The sequence below is a fragment of the Canis aureus genome, chromosome 19 (genome assembly GCF_053574225.1).
Source record: "Canis aureus isolate CA01 chromosome 19, VMU_Caureus_v.1.0, whole genome shotgun sequence".
Classification (NCBI taxonomy): Eukaryota; Metazoa; Chordata; class Mammalia; order Carnivora; family Canidae; genus Canis; species Canis aureus.
The window spans coordinates 3,840,239-3,864,195 of record NC_135629.1 but is presented as its reverse complement, the minus strand read 5'-3'; the positions used below and the strand labels follow the sequence as shown (position 1 = coordinate 3,864,195).

The 23,957-nt window shown below is 44.1% G+C and overlaps 1 protein-coding gene across 3 annotated transcripts; it reads left to right on the top strand.

The window, feature by feature from the left end:
- The first annotated feature begins 268 nt into the window (after nt 1-268).
- On the top strand, nt 269-22,459 carry HMCES (5-hydroxymethylcytosine binding, ES cell specific). 3 transcript variants are annotated; one of them, XM_077857618.1, is made up of 7 exons: nt 269-374; nt 655-860; nt 9,998-10,141; nt 10,801-10,926; nt 16,581-16,759; nt 20,186-20,378; nt 21,822-22,459. In XM_077857618.1, the coding sequence occupies exons 2-7, from the start codon at nt 678-680 to the stop codon at nt 22,068-22,070; spliced, it is 1,074 nt and encodes a 357-aa protein (XP_077713744.1). In that variant the 5' UTR covers nt 269-374; nt 655-677; the 3' UTR covers nt 22,071-22,459. The 3 variants fall into 3 exon arrangements, with proteins under 3 accessions (XP_077713744.1, XP_077713745.1, XP_077713746.1); XM_077857619.1 differs by having other exon boundaries at nt 286-319; XM_077857620.1 differs by having other exon boundaries at nt 288-308.
- Nucleotides 22,460-23,957: the final 1,498 nt, after the last annotated feature.

Below are 23,957 nucleotides of genomic sequence, written 5' to 3'. Positions count from 1 at the left end.
CTCGGGGGCGGGGCCGACCGCGCTGGGGGCGGGGCTGGCGCCGGATCGCCGGGCGGCATTGTACTGAGAGCCTGCGGCCGAGGTAAGGCGGTCGGGCAAGCCGGCCGAGGTGGACGTGGAGCGAGCTGAGGCGACTGGAGGTGAGGCGGGCGGGCCGCGGAGGACGAGAGCGGAGGGGAGGGGAGGGGAGGGGAGGCGGGCGGGCCGCGGAGGACGAGAGCGGAGGGGAGGGGAAGGGAGGCGAGGCGAGGCGGGGCGGGGCGAGGCGAGGCGAGGCGGGCAGGCCGCGGAGGACGGGAGGCGAGCCGGTGAGGAGCAGGTGGAGTTTGCGCCGGAAGGCGGGACCCCGGGCGGCGGCGGCTGCAGTCCCAGAGGTTGGCGGGCGGGAGCCCCCCCCGTGCCCTGTCTCGGCGGCGGAGCCCGGAGGGGAGAGTCGGCAGGGAGGAGGGGAGGAGTGGGGCCGGGACGCCGAGGCCGGAAAGGGTCCCTCGGAGCCGGGGCGTGCGGCTCCTGCCCTGACCGCAGACCGCCCTGCGGCGTCTCCGGGCGCGCCGCCTCCCCGCCGTGCGTCCGGGCCTGGCGAGGCTGTGCCGGGCCGCGGGGGCCCGCGGGGGATCGGGGCGGTGACCGTCCCCGCTGTGCTCCGGTCTGCAGGCCGCGCCGGGCCGCGCGCGAGCATGTGCGGGCGCACCTCCTGCCACCTGCCTAAGGACGTGCTGGCCCGAGCGTGTGCCTACCGGGACCGGCAGGGCCGGCAGCGGCTCCCCGAGTGGAAGGACCCCGACAAGTACTGCCCGTCGTACAACAAGAGCCCGCAGTCCAGCAGCCCAGTGCTCCTGTCACGACTGCACCTGGAGAAGGTAACCGCCGCTGCGTGCCCGCCCGCTTCCGGCCCGGCGGGTTTGGTGTGGCGAGCGCTCCGCCTCGGCTCGCGGGGTCTGATCTCCACCCCCCACCCCCCGCGACCCACGCCCGCCTCCTTGAGCACCACCCCCGCCCCGGTGCAAAGGAGAAGTGTCCTCGGTATTTGCTCATCTTAGAAGATGGCGCCGTGTTCCTCAGGCTCAGTTGAGGGCTAGTCGTAATGCGTGCAAAGGGATTAGAACCCCCCTATTTGAATACGTTTTTTAAGACCACATCTTCGAAACCTTACTGATTATCAGTCTTTTGAGTATTAAAAAAAAAAAAAAGACTTTCATGCCCCTTACCGACCCAGCTGACCCAGAATCTCTAGGCTAGAGCAGGATTAAGATGAGCTAATCTGAAACACCTCTGGTGATTTTTTTTTCTGCTTATGTTTTCAGTCGTTTTGTCTTTTACTGAAGCTAAGAACCGATGTGGATGGTGGATGGTTTGGGTATCTGAGGTTTAATTGCACTCATTGTTTCTATAGTATTTACCTCTGTAGTGTTGGCATGCCCAATAATTCAAAATCCTGTTTTGGTTCTTTATCTCCTGAATGTGTGTGTGGGTGTATGTGTATGCAGGTGGGCACCAGTGCGGTAAATAAAATGCTTAATTCCAGAAATCAATGGTTTCTCCATGCCTTAAGCATTTTATTTTACTTAAGATTTTATTTATTTTAAAGAGACAACAGGAACAGAGAGAGGGGCAGAGGGAGAGGGGTTAGGGAGATGGAGAGAGAGAGAGAGAGAGAATCCCGTGCAAACTCCACACAGGGCACAGAGTTGGTCCCCAGGTTCCATTCCAGAACCCTGAGATCAAGACCTCAACAGAAACCAAGAGTCAGATCCTCAACTGGCTCCACTACCCAGGGGCCCCTCCATGTCTTAAGCATTTTAAGTGGCATTTATAGGGATAAAAAATCATGATTGTTTCCATCCTGGATTTTTATTCTCTTTGATCCATAATGCTTAAATCACTTTATAAAGTCAGTTATACCTATGCTACTTGTCAGAATTCTTGTGATAGTCAAGATTCATTTCTATATTATTTGGAATAAGCATACCAAATAACATTGATCTTTTTGGTTGAATGAAGCCATATATATGAAATAGTTTATTCTTGAGCTATTTTTATTGGGTGCAATCCTTCCCTATTGAAACTAAAAAACTTTTTTTTTAATGAGACAAATCAAAATTAAATATCATGGGGAGGGGCACCTGGGTGGCCCAGTGGTTGAGCTTCTGCCCTCAGCTCATGTCGTGATCTTGGGATCAAGTCGGGGAGCCTGCTTTTCCCTCTGCTTATGTCTGCCTCTTTCTGTGTCTCTCAGGAATAAATAAATAAAGTATTTTAAAAATATAAAAAATAAATATCATGGGGAACCTTAACTGGGAAAGGAAAGAATAATAAAACATGTTTTAAAGGAAGGCCTAGGGATCCTTGGGTGGCTCAGCGGTTTAACACCTGCCTTTGGCCCAGGGCGTGATCCTGGAGTCCTGGGATCGAGTCCCACATCAGGCTCCCTGCATGGAGCCTACTTCTCCCTCTGCCTGTGTCTCTGCCTCTCTGTCTGTGTCTCTCATGAATAAATAAAATCTTTTAAAAAATAAAAATAAAGGAAGGCCTAATTTGAAGTGAAGACAGATTAAATGTATGTGACTTTTTTGACCTTGCTTCTCTCTATATCACGTCTGTAGAATTATAGAATGCACGTTAGCTAGAAGAAAAAAATGTTTAACAGATATAAAGATAGAAACGTAGGGAGATTGTGACTTATCTTAGGTTACCCAGTAAGTGAGGGGACAGAGCTGGGACTGAGGTCCAGACCACTTTCTCCACTCCAGTGGATGCTTCTAGAGCTAGAAATGGAGAAGGTAGAGCCCCTAGTAAACATAACCCCCTCTCTTTTCCATCAGTGTTATGAATTTACTGATGCAGTGTTTTTTGACTCCACATCTCTAATAAATTTTAAGATTGCTGGAGTTCCCTAATTTTGTTAAATATATGAGATTCCATTTGTCTGAAACCTATAAATTATAAAACAAAATTAGAATCATTTCAGGTCTTCGTTAATCCATATCATCAGTGGCCAGCACATGTGTATAGATTGCAACATTTGCGTTTAAAACCACTGGTTTGCAAATTACTTCCTCTTTCATTTATTTACCCCAGCTCTACACAAGTCCAAAAGGGTAGAGGAAAAGATGACTAATATTGAGCAATATTTTCAATATTGTGGTTTCTCAGCTACTTTCTATTTATTGTTCCCAGTAGGGGGAAGCCTCATGTTTAGGTTTGGCTTATAACTGTCCAGTGAACACACTAACATTAAAGCTGAACAGTGGGATTTTAAGATACGATTTATCAACCTTGGCATTATTGACATTTTGGATGGGATGCTGTCCTGTGCATTGCAGAATGTTTAGCAGCATTCCTGGCCTTCACCCACCAGATGCCTCCTTTCTCCCCACTAGATCTTGATGGTGGGGACGGGTTGTCAAAATTGCATGTTAAGGGGTGCATAGGTGGCTCAGTTGGTTAACCATCTGCCTTTGGCTCCAGTCATGATCCTGGGGTCCTGGAATCGAGCCCCACGTCAGGCTCTCTGCTCAGTGAGGAGCCTGCAACTGCCTCTTCTTCAGCTCGTGCTCTCTCTCTCTCTCTCTCAAATAAATAAACAAAATCTTAAAAAAAATAAATAAATAAAAGGGCATGTTGAGAACTTCAAATTTAGAGTATTATTGTCTTGTAAATTCCTGATGAGAGATCATTTAGATCACTATTGTATAATGTTAAATCATTTATCCTCTGGGTAGGGGGCTCTTCTGCTTCACACGTTTGATTCTCAAAGGATTCACAAAAGCGGTTTTTCTTGGTTTGGGGGTTTGTTTTTTTGAGATTGATTTATTTCGTAGAGCACACGCAAGTGCCCACAAGTGCAGGGAAGGGCAGAGGGAGAAGCATCTGCCATCCTCTCATGTCATGATCCCAGAGTCTGCTTCATTATGTTAAAGTCTCTGCCCTAGGAGGAACACAGGCTTCATTAACGTAACATCAGATACATTATAGGCATGTTTTCAAAGTACATCTTTGCAACCTTATGCCCACTTTTACATGCAATGACAAAGCTCCACTTTCTGAATATTCATCCTAACCCTAAATAAAAGAAACCTGCTCACTACCACCCCATCTCCACTTACTTCCATATTATTTGCTACAAATAGTTTCCTTTAAAAAAAAAAAAAAGATTTTATTTATTTATTCATGACAGAGAGGCAGAGACACAAGCAGAGGGAGAACCAGGCTCCGTGCGGGGAGCCTGATAGGGGACTCGATCTCGGATCTCCAGGATCACACCCCCGGCCGAAAGCGGCATCAAACCTCTGAGCCACCCGGGCTGCCCTATTAAAGTGTTTTTAAACAGAAATACATACAGAACAGGTTATATATTGATCAATTGATAAAAATATTGTCTCCATACACAAGTGGGAACCTAACCTTATATTTCCCCTAAGAGTAGCAGTTCAGTATTCCCTAATAAAATGTTTCCAGTGACTTTGTAGAACCTAACTGCCATGAATAATGAAAATGGAGTGTGTGTATGTGTGTGAGAGAGAGAAGAGGATTATCTGATACAGGCAAGATTTCATTCATTCATTGATTGATGAGAGACACACACAGAGAGAGAGAGAGAGAGAGAGGCAGAGACATAAGAGGGAGAAGCAAGCTCCCTATAGGGAGGGAGCCGGATGCAGAACCCAATCCCAGGCCATAGAGATCACAGATGCTCAACCACCGAGCCACCCAGGTGCCCCCAGGGAAGATTTTAGAAGAAACAGGATAGGATCTTACCAGGAGCACAGTGGAGGGATTAGCTTTGAACAAAAGGGAAGCCCATTGGAGACAGTACCATTGCTGATGATTCTTTTCTTAGAATTGCATCCACCTGGGTGGCTCAGCAGTTAAGCACCTGTCTTAGGCCCGGGGCATGATCCTGGAGTTGTGATCCTGGAGTCCTAGGATCAAGTCCCACATCAGGCTTCCCGCATGGAGCCTGCTTCTCCCTCTGCCTTTGTCTCTGCCTCTCTTTCTTTGTGTGTCTCATGAATAAATAAAATCTTAAAAAAAAAAAAAAAAAAAAAGATTGATTTATCAATCTGAGAGAGAGAATCTCAAGCAGACTCCCCCCTGAGCACCAAGCCCTATGCTGGGCTCAATCTCACAACCCTGAGATCATGACCTGAGCCAAAATCAAAAGTTGGACACTTAACCAACTGAGCCACCCAGGCACCCTGATGTACTTTCTAAGAAACTTTTATCCTCATGGCTTTAACAATCACCTTTGCATAGAAAAATTTTACTGTTTATTTTTAATTCTAACCTTAGAAAAATATTGAACTATAATTTGTGTATTTCATGTCATGCATTTAAATGATCCTGCAAGGTAGGTATTGTTCACTTTACTTTTATTATAAGTTGACTTTTACTTTTACTTTTCAATAAGGACATTTGAAGGTCCAGGGAGTTGAGACTAGTCCAATCTCATAAGTAGCAGAGACAAGATTTTTGAACAAGGATCTTCTTGCAAAGGCCTTATTCTTTGCTCTATACCAGCAGTTGGCAAACTGGTCCTCAGATCAAATCTAGCCCATTGCCTGTTTTTGTAAATAAAGTTTTATTAGAGCACAGATATGCTCCTTCATTCTTTGCTTTCATCATACCAATGGTAGTAGAGTTGAGTTGCTTGAGTCATTGCAACAGAAACTATGGATTCACAAAGCCAAAAATATTTACTATCTGCCTTTCACAGAGAAAGCTTGCTGACCCATTCTTTGTACCATGCTGCCTCTTTCCTAAGTTTGTTTGTGTAAGATTTTATTTATTTATTCACGAGAGACAGAGAGGCAGTCTCCATGCAGAGCCCCCAGGTGTCCCTCTCCTAACTTTTAGATTTTTTAAAAAATTTATTTATGATAGTCACACACAGAGAGAGAGAGAGAGAGAGAGAGAGGCAGAGACACAGGCAGAGGGAGAAGCAGGCTCCATGCACCGGGAGCCCGACGTGGGATTCGATCCCGGGTCTCCAGGATCACGCCCTAGGCCAAAGGCAGGTGCTAAACCGCTGCGCCACCCAGGGATCCCCCTCTCCTAAGTTTTAATTCCATATTTCTAAATGTTTCTTGGACATAATAAACACCTGTACTTGGATTTTATTCAACTGACTTTAAAGGACCTTTTGTTACGTTTGTTCACCAGTGAGGGATGAGGACAGGGCATTACAGATATGGTTTGTCTCTTCCCTGACGTCTGAGTCTCAGCTGAGAAGGCCTGGCATTTGAGGCTAGAATCATCTAGAGCAGGAATCCGAAAACTAGGGCCCTCTGACTATTATGTAAATAAAATATTATGCAACACAACAACATCCATTCATTTATCCGTTGTCTATGGCTGTTTTGTCCCTGTAACAATAGTTATATTATAATTGCAACAGGGCCTCCAAGATCTTCAATACTTAATATCTGGCCTTTACAGAAAAATTTGCTAACCTCTGATCTAGAAGCATTTTCACTCATTTATCTGGCAGTTGACATTGGTTCTCAATTGAGGCTGTTGACCAGAACATTTACATGTGGCCTCTCCATGCAGTGTTGCACACTCTGTGGCAACACGATCAGGGTCCTGAGGGTAAGAGGATGAGGAAAATAAAAAAAATGTAAAGAGATGGGGACAGGAGGGACACGGTGTCCAAGCAGTGTCAACTTTATTCAAGCTTCTTACGGTATTATATAGCACAAGCAGAACAAAGATAAAGGAATACCTACATGCATGACAGACCCTACTGACACAGGAGGGTCCTAGTTAATAGATAAACATGCTATTCTAGGTACATAGCTTTCAAAAGGACAATAGATATGATTAACAGACCAGTAAGAATAGCACAGACCCCTATTTAACTTTACCATCAGGCTAGAACACATTATATCAATTGTATTATGTGGGTGATCACGTATAAGCGAGGTCCGGAAACCATTGCTCAAGCCCTTTCTCAAGCATCAACCAACTATTTACCGTTTGGGCTCTCAGCCTTATGAGTAAATGAGGGACGCAAGTCCGAGCTTGTTTTGGTTTAGTAATTCTAGCTAGTCCATGGCCGTCCACAATGCAGCCTGGGCTTCCTTGCAGCATGACAGTCTTTAGGGTGGCTGGATTTCTTCTTTGGCAGCTCAGAGCTTCAGAAGCGATGTCTCCATAAGCAAGGAAGAAGTTGACACACATTTTCTGACCTAGTCTTAGAAATCATATAGTGTCACTTGTGCCACATTATGTTGGTTACAAGTGAATCACAGGCCCATCCAGATTCAAGGGGAGGGAACATTCACCTTCACCTGTCAATGAGAGGAGTATCAAAGATTTTGCAACCATCTCTTTAAACTGCTCCAGACTTCCAGTTATTATTTGAAATTCAACACCTGACCTTTCCCCAAATCATGCCCCTCTTCAGACTTTTCTCTTTAGCTCAGTCATCTAGGCTTGAAAATTTAAACAGTCTTGTTTTCTTTTACATTTACATTCACAATTTTATTTTTAGTCTATCTTTTGTTGTTTTTTATTCTACTACCATCATGAGACCCACCGTATTTTTATCCCTAAACCATTATGATAGCACCCAGAAGGTGCTCTCTGCTCATGGTGTCTCCCAACCCATAGTGTACACATATAGAATAGTGGGCGGGGGAGGGGGGAAACGCCTGGATGGCTTAGCAATTGGGCATCTATCTACCTTTGGCCCAGGGTGTGATCCCGGGATCTGGGATCAAGTCCCACATCAGGCTCCTTACAGGGAGCCTGCTTCTCCCTCTGTCTCTCTCTGTCTCTCATGAATAAATAAATAAAATCTAAAAAAAAAAAAATTGTGTGTGCATGCAAACAGATATTATAATCTATAGGTTTCATCAGATTCTCAAGGGGCCAATTACCCCCCAAAAAAGTTAAACAAGGATGTGTTGGAGGCCCCTAAGTGTACCCTCACGTTTGAAGATTCGTTAGGAAGGATTCAGCATACAAGGCATATTATGGCTAAGGTTTATTACAGTGAAAAAATACATAATAGAATCAGTAAGGGAAAAACACCAGTAGGAATCTGGAAAAAAAAATCCATGCACAGGCTTCCTTATCTTCCCTCCTTTCTGTGAGAGGATATACCAGGCATGTTGCTTCTCCAGCAGTGAAAAAGTAGTACTGTGCAGTGTTTTTACCTGGGGCAACCCTTTAGAAACTGAAAGCCCAACATTGTTTGTTGTTTTTGCTTTGTTTCATTTTATTTTTAAAGATTTTATTTAGGAGCACCTGGGTGGTTCAGTTAGTTAAGCAACTGACTCTTGATTTCAGCTCAGGTCATGATCTTGGTCCTGGGATCGAGCCCTGCATTGGGCTCCATGCTCGGTGGGGAGTCTGCTTGAGGATTCCCTCTCCCTATGTCCTCCCCACACTTGCACACTTTCTATCTTTCTTTCTGAAATCTTTTTTTTTTTTAAGATTTTTATTTGGGGATGCCTGGGTGCTCAGCAGTTGAGCATCTGCCTTCAGCTTGGCCCGGGTTCGAGTCCCACATCAGGCTTCCTGCATGGAGCCTGCTTTTCTCTCTGCCTGTGTCTCTGCCTGTCTCTTTGTCTCTCATGAATGAATAAATATTTTTTTAATGTTTTTATTATTTTTTTTAATAGGCTCCACACTCAGTGTAATTCTGTACCTCTTGTGAGATCTGATTTAAGAACCACCCCACCACCACCCCTGTCCTTTCTGTCCCTTCCAAGTTGATACTTCTCCGTTCCATCTCCTACAGATCACTCTTCATTGAACTCCTTTGCTGCCACTCCCATGTTTTAATATTTTTATGTCTTTGTGGCTTCATATGTTATAGTGCAATCCTTTTGAGGTTAAGCACTCCTTCATTTGCCCCACAGCACCCTGTGTATCCCTAGATCATAGCATTTACCTTATTGTATTATCATTGTCTGTGATATGTAGTTCTTGAGAGCTGGGACCACATACTGCTAGGCCTAGTACTATGACTCTCATAAGAGGCACTAAGTAAACATTTACAGAGACTAAACTTCTTTGGGCACCTGGGTGGCTCAGTGGTTGAGTGTCTGTCTACCTTTGGCTCAGGTCCTGGGATCGAGTTCCTCACAGGGAGCCTGCTTCTCCCTCTGCTTATGTCTCTGCTTCTCTCTGTATGTCTCTTTAAAAAAAAAATTAAACTTCTTTGAAGAGTTTTTTGTGTTTTTTAAGATTTTATTTATTTGAGAGAGAATGAGAATGAGCACGGGGGAGGGTCAGAGAGAGAGGGAGAAACAGATGCCCCACTGAGCAGAGAGCCTGATATAGGGCTCCATCCCAGGCCCCTGGGATCATGACTTGAGCCAAAGACAGAAGCTTAACTGAGCCACCTAGGCACCCTAGAAACTAAATTTTGTGTCCCACCCTACCCAAGTAGTATGTCTTACATTCTAATAAATGCTGAAGAACTTAAGTTACTCACATTGTGATAAATCATTAAAATTGTTTTCAAATCGAATCTTTTCCTTTTAATAATCTCTGTATTTTTTGTATTTTTATACTAATAGTAATATAATGCATGTGCTACATTTGTGTTTTTTTTTTTTTTAAGATTTATTTATTTATTTATTCATGATAGACATAGAGAGAGGCAGAGACACAAGCAGAGGGAGAAGCAGGCTCCATGCAGGGAGCCCGACGTGGGACTCGATCCCGGGACTCCAGGATCGCGCCCCAGGCCAAAGGCAGGCGCCAAACCACTGAGCCACCCAGGGATCCCCATTACTTTTGTTTTGTTTTGTTTTGTTTTGTTTTGTTTTTAAAGATTTTATTTATTTGTTCATGAGAGACAGAGAGAGGTAGAGACCCAGGCAGAGGGAGAAGCAGGCTCCTTGTGGGGAGCCCGATGTGGGACTCAATCCTGGAATCTGGGATCACACCCTGAAGTGAAGGCAGACACTCAACCGCTGAGCCATTGGTTTTCTAAATTTCATTATGATCTCCTCACGGATCTTATCTTTTCCCATGGCAGGGTGCAGATTCATCTGAGCGTATCATTGCTCCCATGAGATGGGGATTGGTCCCATCATGGTTCAAAGAGAGTGATCCTTCCAAGCTGCCATTCAACATTACCAACTGTCGTAGTGATACCATGATGGAGAAACGTTCCTTTAAGGTAGGTCACAGGTCTATGGAAAATGCGCATATTCTGTTCTTTCTTCCAACAGAGCTATTAATGCCTTATATACCCAGGAAATAAGATTCTCCTGGAAAGTGTGTTCCCAGTTGCTAATAATGTTGAGTGCTATTATATATATTACTGTGTAAGTCATCCCAAAACTTAATGGTTTGAAACAAAACTATTATTTCTTCTCATCCTCTGTAGGTTGAATGGGTCCAGCTAGACAGTTTCCTCTCCCCCCCCCCCACCCCCCCAGGTAGACAGCTTTCATTTGGAGGTTCTCATGCACTTACATTTTTTTTTAAGGTTTTATTTATCCATTTATGACAGAGAAGCAGAGAAGCAGCCTCCCTTGCAGGGAGCCCGATGCGGGACTCAATCCCAGGACCCCGGGATCATGACCTGAGCCTAAGGCAGACACTCAACCACTGAGCTACCCAGGCACCCCTCATGCATTAAAATTAAATGCAGCTGAGGCTGTAGTACATTATTTAATCTTTTCAACAGCTGTGTGAATGGTGACTTTATGCATAGGAAAAGTGAGGGACAGAAATAACTGCCCTAAGGTCCTACATTGGTGGACCTGAGATTTCAACTCAAGCCCATGACATATTCTCTCACTAAAACTGTATTTTGCTCACATTTTCCCTCAGGTTCCTCTTGGAAAAGGAAGACGCTGTGTTGTTTTAGCAGATGGATTCTACGAGTGGCAGCGATGTCAGGTTACTAGTGAAAGACAGCCATACTTCATCTACTTCCCCCAAGCCAAAACAGAAAAGGTATTGTCAATAGTAGCTAATCCAAAGAGGCACACTTTGTTTCTTTCTTCATAGAATTTCTTTTTAAATAACTGCTTTATTGAGGTATAATTCACCATAAAATTCACCTTTTTAAAGTATGCAAGTCAGTGATTTTTTAGTATATTCAGAGTTGTTCAACCATCGCTGCTAATTTTACATTTTCATCACCCCAGATAGAAACCCCATGTCCTTTAACTGTCAGTGTCCATGTCTATTCTCCCCAGCCCTGACAGCCACTAGTCTTTTGATCTCTGTAGATTTGCCTATATGGACATTTAATATATTTAGACTTCTACAATATATAGTCTTTTGTAGCTGGCTTCTTTTACTGAATATAATTTTTCAGCGTTGATCCATGTCACTACTTCATTGCTCATTTATTGCTCGTCCATTATATGGATAGGCCACGTTTTGTTTATTCATTCACCAGTTGATGGATACGTACGTTGTTTCTACTTTTGACTCTTACAGATATTGCTACGTGGACATTCATGTACAAGTTTTCATATGAATATATGTTATAATTTCTCTTGGGTTTATGCCTAGAGGTGGATTTGCTAGGTCACATGGTGATTATATTTAGCATTTTCCTCATAGAACTCCCATTTTAAGACAAAAAATTTAGGCTGTTCACATAACATTTTAAGGAAAAGGTTTTTTAAAGATTTTATTTAAGAGAGAATACAAGTGAGAGAGCACAAGCAGAGGGAGCAGCAGAAGGAGAAAAGGAGAAGCAAACTCCCCACTAAGCAGGGAGCCCAATGTGGGGCTCAATCCCAGGACCCCAAGATCATGACCCAAGCTGAAGGTGGCTGCTTGACCAACTCAGCCACCCAGGCACCCCCATTATAAGGAAATTAAAAACAAATCAGACATGCCAGTATCATGTTTTCATTTTAATCACATTTGTTGCTTTGGTGTTGCTAAAGCCTTTGCATTCTCACCAGTTTGCTTTGTTAAAATTGGGAATTATTGTGGGTGGGAGGATGGGGTAACTGGGCCATGGGCATTTTTTTTTGGGGGGGGGGGCCATGGTGGGCATTAAGGAGGGCACAAGATGTGATGAGCACTGGGTGTGGTTTTGTCTTTTTTAAGACTTATTTATTTATTTCATGAAAGAGATACAGAGAAAGAGAGAGACATAAGCAGAGGGAGAAGCAGGCTCCCCGCAGGGAATCCAATGCAGGACTCGATCCCGGACTCCAGCATCATGACCTGAGCGGAAGGCAGGCGTGTTATACGCAACTGGTGAATTACTGAACTCTGCATCTGAAACTAATGATGTACTATATGTTGGCTAATTGAATTTAAATTTTTTAAAAATTGGGAATTATTGGTGGCCTCTGGCTGGCTTAGCCAAGGGAGCATGTGACTCTTGATCTCAGGGTTGTAAGTTCAAGCCCTACTTTAAGTGCAGAGATTACTTAAAAATAAAATCCTTTAGGTGTGCTTGGTGGCTTAGTCACTTGCTCTCAGCTCAGTCTTTTTTTTTTTTTTTTTAATTTTTATTTATTTATGATAGTCACAGAGAGAGAGAGAGAGAGGCAGAGACACAGGCAGAGGGAGAAGCAGGCTCCATGCACCGGGAACCCGATGTGGGATTCGATCCCGGGCCTCCGGGATCGCGCCCTGGGCCAAAGGCAGGCGCCAAACCGCTGCGCCACCCAGGGATCCCTCAGCTCAGTCTTGATCTGAGACTTGATCGCCAGGATGGAGCCTACTTTAAAAAATAATAATAATAAAATATTTAAGTAAATAAATAAATTAGCAGTAAGTCAGAATTCTGTGGCTTCTTGAGGGCACCACTCCATAGGATTCTAGAGCTTAGCTTTTCTGTCTTTAGGAATTATATATCTTTTCAGAGTCTTTCCCTCTGGCACTCTTCTTTTTTTTTTTTTTAATTTTTATTTATTTATGATAGTCACAGAGAGAGAGAGAGAGGCAGAGACACAGGCAGAGGGAGAAGCAGGCTCCATGCACCGGGAGCCCGACGTGGGATTCGATCCCAGGTCTCCAGGATCGCGCCCTGGGCCAAAGGCAGGCGCCAAACCGCTGCGCCACCCAGGGATCCCCTCTTCTTGAGAGACTGTTAGGCACTTGTGTGGATTAAGTAGGATGGCACTTTCTCAATTCTGTCCAGTTTTTCTTACCTATCAGAATGTATCTGAGGACAGCCCCAGTGGCTTAGTGGTTTAGCGCCGCCTTCAGCCCATTGAACATTGTCTCTGTCTCTCTCTCTCATGAATAAATAAATAAAATCTTTCAAAAAAAGTCTGCAAAGAATAAACTACTTCCTGAATAGTGTAAGAATTTTATAATAGTGCATTCTGAATCCTCCTATCTTTTGGTATATTGTTATACAGTTTACTTTTTCATATGCTATAAACTCACAATACATTGCTACTATTTTGCTTTAAACAATTATTTTATAGTGATAAAAAATAAGTATTACATTTACCTTAATTTTTAGCTATTTCCATGGATCTTTACTTTTTTGGGTAGATCCAAGTTTCTATCTGGTATCATATTCCTTCAGCCTAAAGAACTCCTTTAATACTTCTTGTAGTTCAGGCCTATTGGTAATGAATTCTATTTTTGTTTGTCCAAGAAACTATCTAGTTCATTTTTTTAATCATCATAATTTTCTTTATGAGAAGTAACTTACATATCATAAAAATCACCCTTTTTTTTTTTTTTTTTTTAAGATTTTATTTATTTATTCATGAGGGACACAGAGAGAAGGAGAGGCAGAGAGACACAGGCAGAGGGAGAAGCAGGCTCCACAAAGGGAGCCCGATGTGGGACTCGATCCCGGGTCTCCAGGATCAGGCCCTGGGCTGAAGGCGGCGCTAAACCGCTGAGCCACCGGGCTGCCCAAATTCACCCTTTTAAACTGTATAGTGGGGATGCCTGGGTAGCTCAGTGATTGAGCATCTGCTTTTGGTTTTGGTATTTTTTGTGTGTGTGTGGTTGTTTTGTTTTTTAAAATAATGACTAGAATTTTTCCAGTCCTTTTTTTTTTTTTAAGGTTTTATTGATTTATTCATGAGAGACACAGAGACAGAGAAGCAGAGACACAGGCAGGGGGAGAAGCAGGCTCCATGCAGGGAGCCGGATGTGGGACTCGATCCCGGGTCTCCAGGATCACGCCCCGGGCCGCAGGTGGCGCTAAACCGCTGCGCCACTGGGGCTGCCCAGTCTTAAAATTTTTGATTGCCAGAGACTGAGATAATTACATCTGGAAATGGATACATTTATTCTTCTAATAAGCCATAAATGTGTGAGATTGAGTCGATCTTATTAGGAGCTAAACTGGTTTTGTTGTTACAATTACCTTTATTCGGGCAGCCCCGGTGGTGCAGCGGTTTAGCGCCGCCTGCAGCCCAGGGTGTGATCCTGGAGACCCGGAATCGAGTCCCACGTCAGGCTCTCTGTATGGTGCCTGCTTCTCCCTCTGCCTGTGTTTATGCCTCTCTCTCTCTCTCTCTCTCTCTCTCTCTCTCTCTGTGACTATCATAAAAAAATTTTTTTTTTATTTATTTATGATAGTCTCACAGAGAGAGAGAGAGGCAGAGACACAGGCAGAGGGAGAAGCAGGCTCCATGCACCGGGAGCCCGACGTGGGATTCGATCCCGGGTCTTCCAGGATTGCGCCCTGGGCCAAAGGCAGGCGCCAAACCGCTGCGCCACCCAGGGATCCCCACTACAGGGTTTAAATTTCTCCATGCCATTTTGTGTTCAGGGTAAGAGTAAACTTCCAGAGGGTTTTTCTCAGTAGCCCTGCTTCCTTCAACTATAGTACCTCCCTTTAAGCCTGTGCTTTCGAGAGGATCTCTATGCTCTTGCCCCTTCCCCAGAATTAGGCTTCTGTTGCTGTTCATGTGGTACTTGCTGATCTAAAAGGTGGGAGAGTGTTCTTTCTTGTCTTCATACAGCCTCAGTCTCAACAGATCTGTGACCCTTGGTGTCAGGCTCAGGCTTTCTCGGGAATCCTGCTGCTTCGAGTAGGAGGGATCTTCTACCCTTCCCCAGACTCAGTGGGTCTTACCTGTATCTTACGGGCAACAGGCTGTATTACCTATACCCTGGCCCCTTAAGGCTTTTGCTCCTTAGAGGAGAAGTGATTGGGTGAGGCTTCATGCCTTTCCTTGGTGTAAGAGAGTGAGGCCTCCCTCCTCTAGGCATGGACCAGCAAGAAAGGCTTTCTCTGGTTTCCTGCTCTGCCCCTGTCTTTCTTGTGAGCAGCTGGAGAGGCTCATGGAGAAGAGTTCTGTAAACTGATGTAAACTCCCCTAATGTCTGCAGCTTCCAGGGGTTCTGGACTCTCAGGCTAGCCCATACACTGTTTTTAGCAATTTGATGATAATTTTACCTGAATGAAGGCCTTGCTTTCCTCCTGTTGCCTCCAGTAAGCCAGTACTTATGTTTCATCTTCCCTTGGAAGCCCCTCTCTTTCCATAAAGTTTATGCCAATTGGTTGCCCAGTGACCTGTTTTCTGATGAGTTTAAGGAGTTATGATTTTTGGGCACCCTAGGTGGCTCAGTTGGTTAAGTGTCCAACTCTTAATAGCAGCTCAGATCTGGATCTTAGGTTCATAGATTCAAGCCCCGTGTTGGGCTCCATATGGGGCTTGAACATAAAAAATAAAAATAAAATAATAAAAGAAGAAAAAAAGTTATGACTTTTATAGATTATCTAGCTTTTTTCTTATTGTTAGAGTAGAGGGGGTACTCTTTCCAGCTTTCTAAGTTCTAGGTCTTGAACTGAATCTTTTTTTTTTTTTTTTAAAGATTTTATTTATTTATTCATGATAGTCACACAGAGAGAGACAGAGAGGCAGAGACACAGGCAGAGGGAGAAGCAGGCTCCATGCACCGGGAGCCCGACGTGGGATTTGATCCCAGGTCTCCAGGATCACGCCCCGGGCCAAAGGCAGGCGCCAAACCGCTGCGCCACCCAGGGATACCTGAACTGAATCTTAAATGTTAGGTAGGAGCTGGCATGATGAGAAATGGCAGGACATTTTGGGCAGAAGAAGTTGCTCTGGCAAGATACAAGGACATGAAATTGTACAAGGGCTTTATTTACAAACAGCTGGGTTTGGCTCAAATTAAAATTGTTATTAAAAGGGCATCTGGGTGGTTCAATCAGTTAAGCATTTGCCTTCAGCTCAGGTCATGATTGGGATTGAGCCCTGTGTTGGGCTCAGTCGGGAATCTGCTTCTCCCTCTCCTGCTGCAGCTCCCCCTGCTTGTGCTCACACTCTCTCTTTTCTCTGTCAAATAAATAAATATATTTTTTTATTTATTTATTTTTTTTTTTTTAAATATATTTTTTTAAAGACCAAAAAAATTGTTAGTAAAAGCTGGAATGATGGGCCAGATCATGGAATGCCTGAATGCCCATTGATGATGTTGGATTGTATTCTGAAAGCATTAAGGAGCCATAAATCCATAGCTTCAGTGGGTACTTGCCATCAAACCTCTTTCTTTTAGCAATAGTGGATCAAGAGGAGCTAGCGCATGGGCTAAAGTACTTCTAAAATGATTGCTATGTTAAGTCTGTGGTAGTACCCAGCCTGTGTGTAGGAGAGGGTGCTGAGTATCTAATCTGCCCATGTATTTTGTTCCAGTCAGGTAGCATTGGTGCTGTGGACAGTTCTGAGTACTGGGAGAAAGTCTGGGACAACTGGAGGCTGCTGACAATGGCGGGGATCTTTGACTGCTGGGAGTCCCCAGAAGGAGACCTCCTGTATTCCTACACCATCATCACAGTAGATTCCTGCAAAAGCTTGAATGACATTCACCCTAGGTAAGTTACAGTTCTAATACCTAGGTCCAAAAGCATTCAGAAGAGGATTTAGGATTTGTCCTCTGCTTTTAGATAGGTAGCTTTGGATTCAATGTTTCTATGTATGCAGAAATTTAGAGAGTAGCAGTTGCTTTGTGGAGTTTGGCTATAATATGAAAAAAAAGTCCCCACACTATGCCAAACTGTACAGTGAAAACCCAAGAACATATGAGAAAAGTGTGGGTTAAGAGGACAATGCCAAAAAAAAAATAAAATTTAATTTAATTTAATTTAATTTAAAAAAAAGAGGACAATGCCTAAAAATTCATCAGGAACACATTAAAAAATAATAGGAACCTATTAACAGTTCCACAGTTATCTACATAGATATTACATTAAATATGGCACTTTACCTTAGAAAGTTGCAGAATTTGCTTGTGGAAAATGAGTGTCGGAGAAGTTGTAACTTATGAGCTATTGTGAAGTGGAGGGAAAATTAGGCAAAATGTACGATCTTTGCGGCCGTAAGTCCTGGGGCAAGTTTTTCTGCCTTTGAAATGTTCCTTAGGGGGTGGTGCCTGGGTAGCTAGCTCATTTCAGTTAAGTGTCTGCCTTAGTCTCAGGTCATGATCTCAGAGTTAAAAAAAGAAATGTTGTTCTTCAGGGCATGCATTTATAATAAATACATATTTAATCAAAATTGAACTTTTTAATCCAGTGTATATAGCCCCTTCCTGCAATTAACTTCTGTATTAACTGCTGAAAATTCTTTATTTTTTAAATATTTTATTTATTTATTCATGATAGACATGGGGGGCTGGGCAGAGACACAGGCAGAGGGAGAAGTAGGCTCCATGCTGAGAGCCCAACGCTGGACTCGATCCCAAAACTCCAGGATCACGCCCCAGGCCAAAGGCAGGCGCTAAACCGCTGAGCCACCCAGGGATCCCCCTGAAAATTCTTTAGCAGCATTTTCATCCATGCTAATGTCTTCTCCTGACACTGAAAGTTTTGGAAATTTAATCACTGTTTGAAACCACCAAGCCATCCAGGCCTTTAGGTATAAATAAAACTTATGAGAGCTTACAGGGGTTTTTTTTGTTTTTGTTTTTGTTTTTGTTTTTTTACTGTTTGGCATTCAATCCATATGCTGAAGAATCTCTTCATTTTTTTCTGTTCCTTTAGACCTGATTGATACTGACTTCATGATACTTCTTGAAGTTATTGCAACCATAGACATTCCTTTTACTTTCACAATGTTGTCACTGGTGGATTCCTTTATGTTTGCTGCTAAAGAGATAGCACACGTTCTCTTTTTTCAGGACGCTCTAATAGTTCAAGCTTCTCATCAGTAGTCAAAAAATTTTCTACTTACATGTACTCCTTTGCATGTTTTGAACTACAAAGCTTATTAGGCATATTTGAGATGTTGGATGAAGGGGTTTTTTTTAATATAGGGAGAATATATTCAACAAATGCAAAATAAGAGCAAAACATAACTTTGGAAGATAACATACAGTGAGCTGCAGTAGCTGTCAATATTTGAGGTGTTTTTGTATGTTCCTACAAGGTTCCATTCAACTGGATGCAGCTGTCTGTTCACCTCATGTTTCCCACAGACAAAACTAAAGTAAACAAGAAATTTACATTATGGGATCCCTGGGTGGCACAGCGGTTTAGCGCCTGCCTTTGGCCCAGGGCGCGATCCTGGAGACCCGGGATCGAATCCCACATCGGGCTCCCTGCATGGAGCCTGCTTCTCCCTCTGCCTATGTCTCTGACTCTCTCTCTCTCTCTCTCTCTCTGACTATCATAAATAAATAAAAATTAAAAAAAAAAAAGAAATTTACATTATGCTGAAATTGCTCTCTAATACATCAATCACATTGGAACAGACCACATTTTAAAAACAATGGGGATCCCTGGGTGGCGCAGCGGTTTGGCGCCTGCCTTTGGCCCAGGGCGCGATCCTGGAGACCCAGGATCGAATCCCACATCAGGCTCCCGGTGCATGGAGCCTGCTTCTCCCTCTACCTGTGTCTCTGCCTCTCTCTCTCTCTCTCTGTGACTATCATAAATAAATAAAAATCAAAAAAAAAAAAAAAAAAAAAAAAACAAGCATTAGTAGAATTGACTGTCTGTCACTAACAGGTTTTGCCAGATCCAGGTGCCCTCAGAAGTGATACTTGATGTTTTGCTGAAAAGAATGTAGTGCTGTACATGATAGGATTATCTATTTTAGCCTTGTCCTAAGCATTCTTTGTGAAATTATACTTTCATATGATATAGTGGTTGTATTTCTCACTAATTTACGATAAATTCTGGGATGCCTGGGTGGCTCAGTGGTTGAGCGTCTGCCTTCGGCTCAGGTCGTGATCCCGGGGTCCTAGGATCGAGTCCCACATTGGGCTCCCTGGTGTCTCGCCTCTCTCTCTGTCTCTCATGAATAAATAAATAAGATCTTTTAAAAAAATAATAAATTCCCATTGATTTTTTTTTTAATACAACATTATTTTATACACTGTTAAGAAAAGTTAAGTGCTCCCATTTACTTCCAGTTAAACTATAATACAATGCAGAGATGCCATTCATCAGAAAATGCATCTGGATTTCACAGACTAAATTTTTTTTAAGATTTATTTATTCAGAGAGGGAGCTAGCAAGCAGGGGGAGGGACAGAGGAAGAGAATCTCAAGCTGACTCCCCACTGAGTGCAGAGCCTGACGTGGGTCTCCATCTCACAACCCTGAGATCATGACCTGAGCCAAAATTGAGAGTTGACGTTTAACCAACAGCCACTCAGATCAGATGTCCCAATTCTAAAATATTTTTGAAAGTGAACGTTTGATTTGTTGAAGTTCTAATAATTATTAAAATAGATGTTTATGCATATATCTCCTAAAATCAAGTGTTCCACCAGTGAATGTGTAGCATGCTTTCCCTTGGTCTAGGACATAAAACTGGAAGCTAAACACAGGGTCTTTTCCTAACATTTCCCTGGGTAGATATCAGGAGTCATCTTAGGCAGCATCCTTGCTTTCTGAGGCATAGTTTCTGGTAGTTCACAATTATGTAAATAGCTCTTTCTTACTGTAAATCTAGAGATTATTACTGATAGACAAATTTTCCCTTTAATTTCCCTTTAATTTTAGGCATCTGAGTCATCACAGAATGTTCACCAGTCGGTTAGCTAGTACACTGGAATGCACTGGATCCTGTCATAGCACTATTCACTGTCTTTGCCATAAACTTTGTAAGCTAGCTCCCAAGGGTTGAATGTTGTTCCCTATCAAGTTGTGGTCAGGGAGCACATGGCCTCAGATCAGCACAGGAGGTGTAAAAAGAGGACAAGTTTATCCTTAGGCTGATTTGTGCTGACTCAAGTCTTCCTTCTGTCTCCCTACCCTCTCTCTACCTCCTAACCAATGTCTCTACCTCACTGGCTAGGATGCCTGCCATATTAGATGGAGAGGAAGAAGTCTCTAAATGGCTTAACTTTGGTGAGGTCTCAACTCAGGAAGCTCTGAAGTTAATCCACCCCACAGAGAACATCACCTTCCATCCAGTCTCTTCCGTGGTGAACAACTCCCGAAACAACACTCCTAAATGTCTTGCTCCTGTCAACCTATTGGTCAAAAAGGTAAGGGCCTGTGACTCTGATAGTCCTTTCTGAGCTTTCTGTCTTCTGCCAGGATAGCTTTTTCAGTTAGAATATGGCCTTTCACAATTAGCTTTAATCTAAACCACCCAAGACTCACATTTCTTTATGTATGGTAAGATGGAGCAGAGCACTATTCTCAAATCTGGCTATGACTTAGACTCCTCAGGAGAACTCTTTCAAGATATAAATGTTGGACCTTATCTAGACCTGTTGAGTCAGTATTCAGGGCTGGGCTTGGGCTTCTGTGTCATTAAGCGAATCTGATAAGCCAAATTTGAGGACTCCTAATCTGGAGGGTGATTTTAAGAAAGACAAAAGAGCCCTTGTCGGCAATTGTATCTTTGTCTGCAACTGTGGAATTTTTTTCTGTCTCTTTTCTGTACCTTTGTTTTCCCAGCTACAAGTTGGAGGAGTTCCAATCCTTATACTCCTTCAGGAGGATTTGAGAACATTCCTGCCATGAACTTTAACTTTTCAGAATTGGAAAGAATAGTTATATTCTGAAGGGAAGGTGAACAGGCCAGAGACCTCCAGTGGGAACAAAAGTTCCAGAGCAAAGGTTTGGGAATAGCAGTTGTTTCCAGGTGATACTGAGGGACTTAAGTAGGACATGGCTCTGAGTATTCCAAGAATAGACATCTTAGAATGCCTGAGAAGTGTTAAGGACAATGATTACAAAATAGCTACTACACCTCATTTTTCTGAAAGTTTCTAAGTTTTCAATACGCAGTGTCATCTTTTTTTCTTTTGTCTCAGTTCTCTGCAAACTCCTGCAATCCTGATCCCTCTATTCCCTAGAGGTCTCTAAAAATGTAATGATACACATTCATTTTGTACTAGATACTGCCCCATTTCTGCCATGGTCTTTACCCCTGAAGAATTCTCAATTCTGGAGAGGTGGCATTTAAATGAATATAAAACCTTCAGTTTAGGGTTGAGGTGCAAGTGTAAGAGCTGGAGGGGGAAGCAGTGCCAGTCGAGGAGAGGCTGGCTGCACAGTGGGGAAACAGGTCAGCCTGTTCAGCCTTAGCTGAATCCTTAATCACGGTGACTGCTTGAAGCCATACATCTCCAGTTTGATATCCCCACACTCAGCCTGGGCACACTGAATATACCCTCTTCCCTGAGAATTCTTCTTTCTCTGCACCTATTTGGATTGCCCATCAGCTCTTTTCTGACTGGTCCCACACACTTCATCTGAGGCCTGCTGTAAGAGCTACTCCCTACTCCTTGCACCTCTTGGAGTATACTCAGTTGCTCCTCCCTTCTCCCCACTCCTGACCACTGGGCCCAGTCTCGCTCTCAGTAACCTCTTCCAAGGCTGGGTCAGTACCTAATTCCTCTTCTCTAGTCTTCCCTTGCAGTTGGCCTTTTCCCAAAAGCTTAAGCTGGGTGGTTTGAGCATTTTCCTCTTTCTCCTAGGATCTCAAGGCAAGTGGTAGTAGCCAGAAGATGATGAAATGGCTGGCCACAAAGTCACCCAAAAAGGAAGAGTCCAAAACACCCCAAAAGGCAGAGTCAGATGTGCCCCAGTGGTCCAGCCAGTTCCTACAAAAGAGCCCATTCCCCACCAAGAGAGGAAGTGCAGGACTCCTGGAGCGATGGCTGAAGCAGGAGAAGGAAGAGGAGCCTGTAGCCAAGCGGCCTCACAGCCAATATCAGGGACTTTGAGAGACCAAGACTGTGATTTGCTGTACTCAATTTTGTTGCTTATTATGTGTGTGGATTTGCTTTGGGATGAGATAGCAGTATTGCTTGACAGTTGTGGATTCATGAGTGGATAGCTTTCCTGGCTGCAACTAGGAACCCACAGTGGAGCAGATGGCAGCCTGGGCAGAGGAGGGACCGCCCACCATCAGTAATTCATAGGGGCCTTTATACCTGGTGTGTGGCTGGTGGAGCCTTCTCTCCAAGCTAGACCCCGTGTGGTTCTCAGCTTGACCTGTTACTGCTCACAGAAGGCTGTTTTCTGCTCAGCTTTTGGGTTCTGTCAGCCTTTTGGAATTAAGTTCTTAAAACATTGTATTTTTCTCTGAATAAATTATATTTGATACTGTCTACATTTCAGAAAATGCTGCTGGCAGGGGAAGTTCTGGATCTTACTGTTTTCTCCTGGCATCAGTCCCCAGGAATGGATTTTGTCACAAATATGGAGCCCTGGGGCTTTTTGTGGACAAAACTGCTTTTTTTGGAAACCGCAAAAAGGCTCAGCGTGTGTGTGTGTGTGTGTGTGTGTGTGTGTGTGTGTGGTGAGGGTGTCTTCGTTGAGGCACTGTTCACTCTTAATACTTGGAAGTTTTGTGAATCCTTTAGCTGAAAACCAAGCTGAGTGGTTGCTAAACACAAAGCTGGGCAGAGAATCGGACACAGAGGTCAAGACCCTGTCCTGACCACAGGGACCATAGGGTCTGGCCGGGAAGCCCCAGGCACAGCCCACTAAGCTCCACCCAGATTCCCAGCCTCTGGGCAGAGCAGACACAGAGGGTGACCCGGGCTGCCAAGGGCGCTGGACAGAGCCCCTGTGATTTGCTTTTGCAGGCTCCTCCTCGGCACTGAACCCTTACTTGGAATGGTTATCTGTTGTCCTCTCCGCACCCTGCCCGTTAGTTCTCTGAAAGCAGAGGCCGCTGCTTCACCGTTAACAGACGGACGTGTAACTACTTGTTAGGTGACTGCGAGCACTCCTACGTGCCCTGCTCTGTACGGGCAGAATAGGAATAACCACACCCGCACCCAGAAGGGAAGGTTCCCTCAGGGCTCCGGGGAAGAGGGGATGCACAGGCCGGCGGGGGCGGGGCAGGGCTCCTCGGGAGCAGGCTGCGCAGACGCAGCCCGCGGCGGGCAGGGCGAGAGCCCGAAGCCCTATGCAAATCAAGGATCGCAGTGTCCACCAATCAGAGGGGGGCTCTCGCGCTGTTCGCTAATGGGAGCCTGGGGGCGGGGCCAGCCCGGGGTCTCCTTCCCGGCTCTCCGGGTTCCTCTGTGGAGCGCCCTCCTTCCCGCGAGGGGCGGAGTGGGCTGTGGTGGGTCGCGCCCCAGCTCCCTGAGCCCTGGAGGTGGGAGCGTTTTCACAGCGGCCTCCATGTTGGTTTGGGCTTATTGAGTTGTTAGTATTACCAAGAGATTTAAAAATACAGATAACTTACCAGAAGGTTGACTGTTATGATTATATTGCCATAATGCTTCGAATTTAATAAGCAACAAAAGTGAAATTCCCTTTGTTTTTCATTGCTGTCTCTACCGTTTGTCACGGTTGTAAATCACTGTAACACGAAAGGACAGCATGTCCTCAGGGGTGTGTATCCTTTTCATTCAGGTTTTACTTGCACATAAATGGGATGTTAAAAGCACATTCTTAAAAAAAAAAAAAAAACACATTCTTGAACCTGATAACATATTTTATGATTTTTCAGGTTTTTGTAAATGGTATCATTTTGGGCATCTCCCCTTGCATTTTTTTTTTTCTTAGCTGGGTCATCCAGCTTTAATAGGTATTGCCAAATTGCTCCAAATTTTCAGTTCAGGGACACGTGAATCCCACCTTTCAATACTTAGCTT

Coding starts and splice junctions, on each gene's coding strand:
- HMCES (XM_077857618.1), top strand. CDS start 678: ATGTGCGGGCGCACCTCCTGCCACCTGCCTAAGGACGTGCTGGCCCGA. Junction 10,927..16,580: donor CCCAAGCCAAAACAGAAAAG/GTATTGTCAATA, acceptor ATTTTGTTCCAG/TCAGGTAGCATTGGTGCTGT. Junction 20,379..21,821: donor TCAACCTATTGGTCAAAAAG/GTAAGGGCCTGT, acceptor TCTTTCTCCTAG/GATCTCAAGGCAAGTGGTAG.